This window comes from Falco peregrinus, chromosome 10 (genome assembly GCF_023634155.1).
Source record: "Falco peregrinus isolate bFalPer1 chromosome 10, bFalPer1.pri, whole genome shotgun sequence".
Lineage (NCBI taxonomy): Eukaryota > Metazoa > Chordata > Aves > Falconiformes > Falconidae > Falco > Falco peregrinus.
Window position 1 is genome coordinate 5,779,081 of NC_073730.1, and position 13,270 is coordinate 5,792,350.

The following is a 13,270-nucleotide window of genomic DNA, read 5'->3' on the forward strand; positions in this document are numbered from 1 at the left end:
GTCTTTTCAAGATATTTTTTATTTGGTTGGAGCTTTACACTGAATGTCTAAGTTTCTAAATTAATTTTCTGTACATCAGTTCTGTATCTAAAAACCGGCTAGAAGTGGCAGAAGCCTATACTACAATAGCTGAAAGTGCCAATGTGTACAGTTGGTACACTGATGGTAAGGATATTTCATCCAGACTGTCATTCCTGCAATTCTTATCCTCTCACGTGATGGAGAGCCTGCTGTTACTCAAAAAGCTGCAAACCAGGAATAGGGTATTGCTACCAGAAAACTCATTTGCACAGATTAGAGGAATCCCTAGGAAAGGAAGGAGGAAGCTACTGAATTGTCCTGCCAGGCAAAATTTTTGATCTATTGCCTTGCGCGGGGGTCAGGAGGATGATGTAAAACTGCTGACTGTTAGCAGGCAATGACCACAGGGTACTTACTCCTCCTTGCATAAGATGCAGCCAGACAGCTATTTCAGCTGATATTTTAACTAACAACATGATCTTGACCTTTCAAGGTATTCCCAATTGAATTCAACAAACCCACAAATCTCCAGGAAGTTTTTAACCAGGAAAATGAGCAAGCTGAAACTTCAACCTGGTATTTTAAGAGCAACAAACACCTAGACCTCCAGCTGGAGTCAGCAGAAGCTGAAGTAGTATCACCAAAAATGAAGCCCCAAACAATCTTCTGAAGTCCTCAACAAAGCTGAGAGGCAAACTGTGACCTGCAGTTCTCAGGCTAGTTCCCTCTCCAGAAGGCCACGCTTGTTTTTTTATGAAGCCAGCTCTGCAAATCTGTGTGTCACCCCTCTGAATTCAGGGGCACTATAAAAAAATAAAAATAGCTGTAAGCACTGGTACCAATGGTCTCAACTAAGGCAGCGTGGAATACCTTCCTTAGATGTAATGAAACAGATGCTTTCATTTCTCCTTGCTGTAAGACAATAAAAAGTCTCCTCTTGCTACAGCTCAGAGCTCTCAGGTGCTCCTGTTCTGCTCCACCTCTCCACTTTGAGCCAGGCCCAGTAAAGGGACTACAGCTTGCAGAAAGGATGTAAACCCAGGACTTTTTTCAGTTGAATTTGTCAGTACTGCTTGTATCTCCTCGAGCTTCAAAAACAACCCCAGAGCAGAGAACAAATGCTTGATCACTCCAAAACAGGTCTCTACCCCAGTGGAGACTTAAATTCCACCCACATGGCATCACAAAATATTTTACTCTATCTTATCTGCTAACATCACCATGGCCATTAAACTACTTTCCCAATCCAGAAGAGCCAGCTGTAAGTCATTAGCTAAGTGCACTAGCTCCAGCCCTATCCTGGCACTTTGATAGCATCATTTTGCCTTCACAAAATTAAATAATCTTTTCCCCTCCAATAGCAGAAATACACTCTTTCCTACTTACATGAGCATCATAGCTCCTGCCATTATTACATGCATAAAAACTGAAATTAAGACTGTGCTGCTTCCCCAATCTGCCTGCAGCACAAGTAAACACTTTAATTTTGCTCACTGCTGTCTAGTTGGCATACTCCTTTGGGTCCCTATAGACATACAAAACTACCTCTGCCCCTTTAAAAGAAAAGGGCAAGACAACTGTAGATTAAAGTAAGGTTTTCATGCACAAAGTAGTTACTTTTAATACAGTAATGCTTTTATGCCCTTATTTTCTGCTATTAAAGTAGAAAGATCTTCCACAAATAAGCATCTTGAATTATCTTCAACTAATGATCAGGACAACGCAGGACCTAAAGCCCAAGGATGCTGTTTCTAATTATAACAGAATCATTTTATCCCTAATAGCACTCTGCTTCTTAGCACCCCCTTTGCTGTGCCTGAGCCCTGACAGAGACAGCTGTGAGGCACAGGATTTTATCTAAAAACTCCTTCCCCAATACATGCCTACCAAGCATATCAAGTACTTCAAAAATTAGCTTCCAACTTGAAAAGACCGAGCAGAGACAGGCAGATACACAGGCAGGCAAGCAGGAAGCACTGGCGAAGCTGTCACTTTTTTGCTGGCTTGTCCTGACCACTTGACAGGAAAGTGTTTTACTTGTGCTTTCTGGGGAAGCGCAGCGAGATTAGCTCCAATTGCTCTGGTCACACCAATATCTATCAGCACTGAGATTTCTTGTTAGACAGCCCAGTGTGGCCTTCAAGGAGAGAAACAAAAAGGACAAGAACAGTACATAGATCTTGGCTTTCCACCAGATGCTGTACCTGCCCAGACATGTCTGACTGTACCCAAAGCTGGCTAGAACTCCCACACGAACATAAGCAGAAGGACAAAACTTTAAGTTAGGCAGGTTTGAGCTATGACACTTGTCATAGGTGTTACCTTTTCCTCACATCTAACCCTTTCACCGTGATCACTGATATGCAAGGTGGACACTCGATCTGAACATTTGCTACTCCTGCTCTGTACCTTAAGGACTTCTAAAATCCTTGTTTATTTCAGACAGTTCCACACAGGTCTCCATTTGTCTCTAATGGGCTTGTTACACATGCAAATCACAGACAAATCATGGTAGAAGTAAAGGATAAAGTGTTCTAGCCCAGTTTTATCTGGAGAAAAACCAATATACCTTTGAAAGACCTTTATGAGTTGAAATGCAAGTTAAGTAGATCTGCAGACTTTATTACAATAATTTCTAAGTAAACATTTCTAGAGACTATTACTGATGTAGTGAACTGTTCAGAGACAGGAGCCTTGCTTGCAGCTGGCTTTGTAAAACTGGACAACTTGTTAACATGCTAATAAATGCGTGTCTACCTGGCAGATAAGCTTTTTCAAATGCATAGCATGAGTTGGGAGCAACCTGATGAAGAGGTTGATAGTTTACAAGGTGAATGTTCACTCCTCCTGCATTTAAGCACATGGAACACACTCTTGACATCCACCAAAAATCAAAATAATTTAAAAATCCACCCTAAATATAAAGTAATCATTAAAGCTGCATTTTTAAAGTGGAATTACCAGCTACATTAAGACTGCCAAATGCAATTGAGGAACACTAATACAGCTTCCTTTTGAAACAGAATTTAAAGTATTTCAAAGGGGGGAACGGCTTCCAAGGTTTAATGCTTATGAAAAATTAATTTATCATTTCAAAGAAAATCATGAAGAGCTCCATCCAGAGTAGTATCAGTGGAGAGTTGATCCCCACTGAATACAAAAGGAATGCTAAAGCTCTTGCTGCTTAATAACAGTAGTTTGATATTGTAAACTATGTAAACAAGATAAAATCTTGTTCATTAGGGATGAAGAGGGATGAAGAATACTACATATCACTCAGAGCTATTTTTTCTTTAGAAGTTTCTTTTTTCTTTGAAAAGGAGGAATATTCTTCCACCAGTATGTTGGGAAAGGGCTTGTCTTAAGGGTCCTCCAAAAGCCCCTGGTCAAACGGATCCCAGAGTGTGGAAATAGGAGTCACTCCCAGAGCTCCCATTCAATATACCACCCAGCTCCGTTAAACTCTGAATGACACATTGCACATCATGAAAGTGGGAAGCTTTTTGTTGCACACAATCTTTAACATTCAGAGCTACAGGTAAAATAGCAGCAGGCATTTTTAACTTCTGCTTTTTTACCTACAAACTCATTTTTGAAATATAAATACATGCTGTTCTTTTGGAATGCCCCAAGGCTTTAATTCAATAAGTTTAACTAATGTTAAAACACATTTTGCTTTGTTTAGTGTTCTGGAAAACGCTAGCTAGAGAGCATATTACCCAAAAAAACGTGAACATCACACCCAAAGATCTTAATCCAAACAAAGCCTCTCTTCTCTAAGATTCAAACAGTTCAGTAATATCTTGACCCACTGCCACATCAACTACAATACTGAGGAATCAGCTGCTTGAAATACCTCAAAGGGAACACAGAGCATAAGCCTTCTGCACAGAGACTGAAGGAAAAAAAGAAAAAAAAAAAAAAAAGAGTAATACCTTTGGCATCATCAGACCCTGAAGCCAACAACTTTGGATCCATCAAGTTAAAGTCAACACTCCAGCACCTCTTCTCATGCTCCTGTTTAGAGAAACAAGAAAAACATTGCATGGTAGTGAGCTATAATCTGCTAAACTAGTAACAGAAAACACACATGCTGTTCAGTATAAACTGTCAGCAGAGTCCAGAGAAGTTTACCGTGTTTAGAAGTTTCTCAAAACATACCTTTTCTCCAAATCAGACTAATGCTTGTAGTATGCTAGATGTGCCATAAAATCAGAAAACAGTAGAATGTCAATTTTAAAAACTAAAACTGATATATTGTTGGGGGGTTTTTTACTTGAAAAAAAAATTTCCAGAAATATACATTAAAGACCTGTTCTTGCAGCATGGTTTAACTGGCTGTGGTTCCGCTGGTCCACTGCTGCTTCTTATTCTAGGAGATCACAACTGTATCTCCCAATACCAGTAAGATGTCCTTTCAAAATCATTCCAAACACCTCCTCTCTGGAAGTCCAGGAAATCCTCACCTTTCTGTTGGGTTACTAAGTGAAACTGCCAGTGTCTAATCCTATGGTTTTCCACTCCAATATTCTTATAAGACTGCACACTCTTCCATAAAACACAGAAGAGGTGTATTTGCTATGCTGGCACATGCCATGTGGAAGCAAACGCTGCATTGAGTGAAACCTGAAATTCAGTCAAACCATTTGTTTAAAGCCTTCACACGGACTTGCAAGACTATGATGATGAAAAGCTCGCCAGGACAAAGTCACTAAAGAATTTCTAATACGTGCCAAACAGATGTCAGTATGCATGCCCCTATGCAAATCCAAATAAAAAAATAATCAAGTAATCTGATAGGAAGCAAAATTAGTTTGTTTTAACATAAGCAACAGCTGGTCCTCTCTAGGTTCATTATTCAGCCTCATAAAGAAATGCAAAATGTATTTGAGAGGAAAACAGACAAGATTTATTTTGTCCAGTGTAATTTCTTTCTAATTGAGATATGCAAAGGATTAGTGAAAATAAGCATTATAAAGTGTCCAAAACACAATAAAGTAGTAAACAAAGGCTAAATGAGGAATTAAAACCTATGCTGAACTGTCAAGAAGGGGGAACTAAAGGCCAGTCTGCTGTTCATTCAACATCACTGACCAGTTTCAACATACTATGCTCCCTACGCAACATCCTGCAGCACTTCCAACATCTCCGCAGACAGAACCACCTCTCTTCCAACCTCCTTGTTCTGATCACAAGCCTCCCAGAATCCATATACAGAAACACAACGCTCAAACTGCACAAAGACAAAATGCCAGATACTTCTCCTGAAACAGGTCTTGCTGTTGAGCTCAACCCACTCGTGTGCATACACTGCCCTGCTGAGCACAGGACTATCAGGAAGGGTTCTACCTACTGCTCCATTCTCCCAGCCTTGCCACTTAAGTCTGCATTTTGCTCTTCTGCTTTATGAGCACCTGCAGCAGCAGTCACTGCAGGATTTTGCAAAAGGCTTTTAACAAAGACTGAAGTGGAACAGGTACGGAGAGACAGAGGTTTCTAAAGAAAGGCAAGACAAATAACTTCCAGAAACTCATTTCTCCCTGTGCAGATTCCCTGCCTGAAGAGCAAGAAAACGTCAACTGCCTCATGACTGTGACAAGAAGATATAGCTGCCTCCATCAGAGGACTACAGCTTAATAAAGCTGTACGGATAAGATGCATTTAGCAAACAGGAGGAACATCCATTTCACCCTTTGGAATGGAAAAGCCTATTTGCTGAACTAGAAGCAGAACGTCAGACTGAATGCCACTCCCTCGACGTGGACCATGGTGTGGGCAAGTGTTGTTCACTGATCGCGTTTTACCTGGTAGACCTTGGATCTTTGTCCCGTGAATCCATCCCAGAGGATGACTGTGCCTTCATAGTCGCTGCTGGCTAGCAGGTTCTTGTGGTAACTACTCCAGCTGATACAGCTTAAAAAGAAAGACAGCCCTGGTCAGTCCTATATTAAATCATACTTAACAACTCAAAAATCACTCTTGCAATACGTCAGGAAATAAGCTTCCTTGCAGAGCAAGCAGCATTTGATCAAGCCACCCACTGAAATACTCAGGAAAAGACAAAACCAAAACCCACCAGAAGTAACAAACCTTCTTCTAGAAATGAAAAGAAAAGCTTTATTGGCTGAAGTGACATTGTATTAGGGGGTGGGGGTGGAGGGGCAAAGTGCTAGTTTTGGGGTGGTTTTTTTTATTCATCTCTAACACCGCAATTCTTTTGCTATTTGAATTTCACACAAATTCTCACAGAAGGCTCAGGGTTTGACTTCTTAGCCTCTTGCCAGTAGCTACTACTACTACCATCATAAAGATTACTACTTACCTAACAGAAGCTATATATGAAAAACACATAGCTTGGATGTTAAATCAACCTCTCATCTGGTACATATGTAATGTTCTATACATGTACCAACATGCAAATGAAAGTATGACTTCTAAGAAACTACTTCCAACTTTCTGTAAATGCAGAAAGACTTCTCTTCCTATCAGAAGGGAACAGCGGTTTTGTTTGCTATGGGCAGTTGAGAAGATGTTTCTGATTGAGAACTGCAAAGTATATTGCACAAGTTTATATTTTAAACTGAATTAATTGGCCATGCAAAACTAAATGACAATTCCACCAGCAAATTCTAACCATCAGCAGACAAAACAAGAGCAGTGACACTGCCAATTCACATTCGTAGTGTTCTGGCACCATGCCTCCACTGACTCCCAAAAAATGTGACAGAGATAAGAATTTGTAATACTTGTTCACCGATTTTTGGACCATCTGGCAGAAAAGCATGCCAGCTGGTATCAACTGTGATACATGCAGGAGAAGCTGAACTGACAGGTCCAATTCGTGCAGTTCAAACAGCTCTGACACAGTTAACTAGATTAGGGTAGCCTGGGGGCCAAGTTTTAACCAACAATATAAACTAGAAGTCCATGATTCTGTAACTTTTTAGTACTGCTTTGATCAGTGCAGCTACCCATTGAAATATCATGTAGGTACAGGGATACTGACTTAAGAGTATTATACCTTGGCAAATTCTTGGTTCCACTGCACACTTGTATCCTTGGGATTTTACACACAGAACTGGAAAAATCCTTCTCCTTTAAGGTAGTTAAATATTAACACTTACTTTTCAATTATTTAAACAACAGCAAGCAGCACTGGTGTTCTGCTCCTGACTACGGTCAAACAACTTACTGGGGTGTGAGTTTTATAACTACAGAGGGACTACGCACACCAACCTCTACTAATAGCTCACCGCTATTTAGCTGCGTGGAATCGACAAGCTTATCTGAGGTTCTGGAGCAGCCAAATAACAGGAGACAAGAAACTCATCTGTTTTTTAAAACAAATTTGAAGAAATACAAGGAAGGAATAACATGCTATTGGTGCTTGCAACAGCAGGAAACCACTGAGTGATCCAAAAGACGTCTAGCTCTGACCACCTCTGTCTGCACAAGTTTACCTGTAACTTACAGAAACAAGACAAAGTCATCCAACAGCAGCTGCTTTCTGCAAGCCTCTTGCACCACCGCATGACACTTGGAGAAAGCCTTCAGGACACACCTTCCCCAGTGGATCACTGGGAGCTTTCTTTAGAATGGCCAGTACAGAGGGACATGTGATAACACTGCTTTCAACCTGTCAAACACTTCTCCCTCTATGGACCTTATCTATAGTCTGTTCACACACTTGCGCATTTCCTTCTTATAACAGCAACTCTTGATTTTAAAACTTTGCGTTCAGAAACTTAAGTAGTTTTATCTACCCAGCGACATCGTCTTTAACCACTACCGGTTAAGATGATGGTTGAGGTGACACAGCTCAGGCAATGCTTTCCCTGGTTTCACCTCTTCCACAATATATCACTAATTAGAAAATGTTAGTCTTCTCAGCCGTTATAGCTAACAAGGGCTGTCCATAAGTGTATCATCAAGGAGCTATGATTACACCAGCTCTACTACCGTTAGGTACCCACAAAGAGAAGTAGGTCTTGACAATCCATGATTTACTAGAAAGCTCGTTCAGAAAGGCTTAAGTGGCTCCCTAAGGACCAAATGAAGCTGGCAGGCACTGCCCACTCAGACCACAAGGTGAAGGCTGCAGCAGCCTGGAGATAAGTATGTCTGATGTCTGGAGTCTGGTTTCCAGGCAGAGCGGTCAGTCACTGATGGAAGCAAAAGCAGTTCAGAGCCCTAGAGCTACAACGCAGTGAGGCTCTGGCTGGGAGCAGTCTCCAGCTAGTAGCAGGGGGAGCAGACACTGCACTAGACATTTATTGATTCAAACCTGTGCCCCCTGCCATCTTACCTCCACTCAAGTCAAGGCTTCAAGGACCTTAAGGGAAAAAAAATAAATCCGTAAAGTGTAGCCATCACACAGAAGCAGGAAGAATAGCACTCAGGGTCAAATCTTAGAGACAGCAGTCTTCTACCTGGACAGCTTTGAGAGTCCGTCAGGCAGGCAGCATCAGCAGGTGGACAGGGTCCTAGAGAAACGCAGACATGCTGGTGCCACCTTGGCTGGTTAGAGGACAGATGCTTCATGCTAGGGAAGCACAAGATCCACACCTGACCAGCAGAAGAGAACCAAGTATGGCAAGTTGAACTATGAAGAGGATAATCATAACTGAATCGGCCCAGACATTGAAAATTAGGAATTCCTGAACAGGCAGAAAATTAAAGGACAGTTTAACAGTTCTGTTTGAGATGCGACAGATCCAAGGATATATGAACTGTCAGGTTTGTAGGGGCAGGTAATATTTTATTGGATCAATCAATACAGAAGGAGAAAAACGAAGGGTTTCTGTGCCCAAACCCACGTCTGTTAGGTCTGGCACAGCAAGGATCAAGCTAAGCTTTCTGTCCCACTGAAGTCTGATGGAGTTAATGAGGGGTTAACACTCACTTGGAAAGCATTTGTAGATATCTGAGAGGGGAAAACAGAAACTGACAGGTGAAAGATGTTTAGGGATTTACAGCCACTAAGTGGTTCAATTAACACCTTTTAAGTCACACACCATAAATCTTTCATTTTTAAGGAATATGATTAAAGGATCATAATCAGACAAAACTAACCCTGTTCCAGCTCTCTGCCTTAATTCTCCCCTCATCACCACCCAACTCTCTTTACAAAGTCTGAAACCAGAACTTTCTCCTTGATACTGCAATATCTGAGTTTCTTTATAACTTAAATTCTCAGAAGTAACCATTGTACAGCACAAATCAGGGTTGGATCAGGTGGAGGGGAGCTCTCTCCCCAGGTAAAGGATGCTTTTTACCAAGGACTGACTGTCCTTTGGCTATATTCTCTGGCATCTGTAATGATACAGGCCTGAAAGGCGGCTGTCCTGGAGCTGGGACATTACGATGTTCCTCTCTTCACATGGCTTCCCTGGGACCTACAAAGGGTTGAGAAGCTACTGCCATTATCCCCTCCAGGGAAGCACTGATCTTTCTTCCACACCCAACATGGGCAATTTTACTGAAACTTCAAAGACATCTACATTTTGGGGTTCCCTTGAGATATTATCATGGGTAACAATTGAGTCACAGACTCAAAAATGCAGGGGGGGAACAAGCTGGAGAAGAGGAAAGGAAAGGGCAAAGGTGAGACAGACCAAAAGAGGCAGCTTACAAAGTCCTCAAACAGGTTAAGCATCAAATCCCCAGAAGTTAAAAAACAATAGCCTTTGGTAGACAACATTTAGATGGCCTGCAGCACATTCAGTAAGAAATTGAAATGTGGAGGCTATGAGATATAATACAAAAATAGCTACCTAAGGATGAGATAACGTATAATTCAGCACTGGATTAAAAGGAGTTGTGTGAGGCCATCTTTCATTTTAATTAAAAGTAGCTCTACCACCCCCCCCACCCCCCCCCCCCCCAAGTTTTGTTTTGTCCTTTAATGCAGAAACAGGGCGACAGTTACACCCCATAGGTTTATCTTGCCATTAAGTTGTGATAGCTTTCCTTCCTAAGAGACTGGCCTGGAGAAATGCTGGCTGAAAGCTAATCACAGACCTGTGAAACTCTCTCCTAACCTTGGCATCTGATCCAAACACACAGAAATCCTGACCCCATAAAGATTTACGTGCATCCTTCATTTTATTCAGAGACACAAGTTGGCCAGCTCAGTTAGCTTTGTCAGTTACACTGATGTTTATTTCATGAGCCAGTATTTTTATGGCTGAAACATCTCAAATCCAGGATCAAGTTACCTGGTGTCAACCACCCCTCTGGCAGTGAGAGTTAAACAGAGTTAAAGCTTCTAATAAGGCACAAACTGCTGTGGTCTGACCTGCTTCTGACTGCCAAGTGCTTCAGATGCAGTCTATTACCATGAGTCGACCAAGGCCCAGCAGTTTTAGGACTGAAATGTTTTTAAAGGGAGCGATCTATTACTGCAAGGAACATCCACATGAATAACAGCGCTAACCAAATACTTCAGGGACATACAGAACTACATTACCATTATAAATATTTTTAAAAACCAACAACAAACTTTCTTCTAATTAATTCAAAGAAAACCTCTAGCAGGGTTAAAAGACAAATGCTTTCAAAGAAAAACTTCATCTTATTGTACAGTAAAGCATTTACTCTGAAAAGCGGAATTAATGAGAAGTTGAAGGTACAGTTCCTTATAATGTGTTTAGTGTCAAATTTTTTCTGCCTTGGAAATATGGGTATTCAATACAACCACTTCTAAAGTTTCTTGGCATAAAGAAAGTTATACCTCTTCAAATAGCAAAGACACTGTGATGAAAGACACCATACAACAAGTTTTTGCTTAATTTAAGCTTAATAGCAAGAACTGACTGCCATTTTAAAAACTGACAGCAATATGCCCATGAACTGCTATTAGGACAGAGAAATCACACATTTGATCTACTGACACTGAAAAATGAAAACAATCAAATACTAGCAGCCTCCTAAAAAAAGCCTACCAATGCTTTGCTTTTACTGCAGTTGACTAAACAGATGCAGCCGATTTTGGAGGTTTGTGGTAACATCTATCACTGAAGTACAGATGCTGCAAACACAGAGTGGTGAGCATGCAGAATACTAAACATGGATTTCAAAAGCGTGTTTACCTAACCACACTTGCACATCACCTATTGTCGATTAATGAGGCCTAAAGCCAATTTCTTTTGCCTGAATGCTAGCTCTCCTTATTTTTCTTCCCCTGGAACCTATGGCAAAACAACAAATCTGCCTCTTGAATAAATCAGAGAAAAGCTGTGGCTCGCTGCTAGCTGTTCATCCTCTTCTTGTCCTTTCCCATCTCCTCCTGCGCAGGGGGAGCCGCAGATTATAGTCTGCCATAGCTAGGGACACAGCAAGTCATAATTAGCTCACAGGGTGCTGTTTATAGCTACTACACAATGCCAGGATTTGTTTCTTGTACTGAAGCTATGAATCTGTAAATGGGATTTTTATGAGGATTTATGTGTCATCTTGTGTTTTTCCTGGAAGCTTATGCCACTGTCGTTCCCGGGGGATGCGATGCACATTTACCAGAAACCCAACACACCAACTTCCTCCCCGTTCTTAAAAATAGGGATAAGAAAGCTCAGCAGATGATGAAAAAAGAATGTATTTAAGAAGCAGGTGGGTGTAAAAAAGGGGGTTGGAGAAGAGGAAGAAAGACTCAGCTACAGCTGGTACCAGGGCTCTGCTCCAGAAAAGCCTACAATCAATTACTGCTGGCATGAAGCTCAACCTTTCAGCAGGCGCCCAGCTGGCACACATCAGAGCACGGCTGGGCTGCTGCCAGCCCTGTCCCAGGCAAGGGCTTCCCTTCCCGCAGCTGCTCCAGGCCAGCAGACTTGCTCTTGGCCAGACACGAGTTCTCACAAATGCTGTCACCTGTCTGCTTTTAGAAAAGCCCATCAGAGCTGCTGCTCCTCTGAAAGCTGAGTCACCAACATAACCACAAACAATTTATGTTCCAGCATCATCACTTTGAACAATGTTAACCAGGATCGATTTAACCAGAAGAGACATGTCACCAAATGCACACAGACCCCCCCCATCTCTGCTAGGAAGAGAGGTACCACCCATGTGCCACAGCAGAAATACATCTGTTTGCAATACCAGAAAGGGCACTAGCAGGAGGACCAAGTCTCTGAAAGAAGCTGCACCTCCATCCAAATTAAGATCAACAGCTTTAAGCCAAAGTTTTTTTACAAATAGCAGGCTCCACTTGTTTAGGTTTTTTTATTATAATACAGGCACATTTTCAGCATACTGCAATATTCCATAATGAAATTACAGCCTTCATATACAATTTCTCCCTCAAGCTACGCCACTTCAGAATAGCAAGTTATTATGCTGCTCGACACTGCGCCAGCAAGCCCCAGCGCCAGTGACTGGCAGCACAGCTAATGGATACAGCAAGGATGCATTTGACTGACAGCCTAACTTTATTTGTCAAAACCAAAAGCACCCACATGCCGAAGGAAGGTTGAAATAATGTGGAGGTGCCAATGGGGAAAAAAAAATTAATGCGTTTCTTCAGAGGAATGAGAGAAACTAGGGCAAGGAAATGAAAGAAGAGAAGCCTGTCCACCGCTGCTGAGGCAGAGGGTGTCAGAGGATAATGCATAGATATATGTATATATATAAAATGTATATATGCATGAAATTTAAGAAAGACGAAATCTTGAATGCAAGCAGTGTCTTCTCTGGAGCACAAAGCTGACAAGAGTAACATCACTGAAGGCGCTAACGCAGCTCCCCTCACCGGCGGCTGCCGTAGAAAGGAGAACAAACAACTTCTTAATGCCTGGCAGGATCATTGGGGCAGATCCCTGTCAAATTTGAAGCAGCAAATTTGGAAGTTGTCTCAGACAGACTGAGAAATACCAAACACATTGCTTTTCCCCTTCCAATTAAGGTAAAAGGTATTAATCGGCTGCTAGATAGTTCTCCTATTATTCTGCTCTTGTCTCCAGAATAATGAAGCTGAACAGCGTGAACCTCTGCCATGACTCAGGCAAAAATGCTGAATGTTTCCCAAGTCCAGCAAAACACAAGCTCCATAATCAGTATGGCTTATCAATACAAATCCTTCTCAGACTGTTTTTACCCATCTTGAAAGCCAGTCCCAGTGTCAGTTCCATTTACATCTTTGCATTTATAAAATAGTGTTACACAATCCCCAAGAATAATCAGCCTGAGTGACATGGGAGTGCCTGATCTATCTTAAGAAATGTGTCAACTACAAAACTAAGTGCGACTTTTACACTAT

The 13,270-nt window shown here is 41.6% G+C and overlaps 1 protein-coding gene across 2 annotated transcripts in view; it reads right to left on the reverse strand.

Annotated features, from left to right (window-relative positions):
• Positions 1–13,270, reverse strand: part of COP1 (COP1 E3 ubiquitin ligase) — a 127,711-nt gene that overhangs the window by 59,879 nt on the left and 54,562 nt on the right. For both annotated transcript variants that reach the window (XM_055815075.1, XM_055815074.1), the window contains exons 13-14: positions 5,826–5,934; positions 3,957–4,038 (exon numbers count right to left, since the gene is read on the reverse strand). In XM_055815075.1, coding sequence (XP_055671050.1) covers positions 3,957–4,038; positions 5,826–5,934 — 191 coding nt within the window. The remainder of the gene's footprint in view (positions 1–3,956; positions 4,039–5,825; positions 5,935–13,270) is intronic.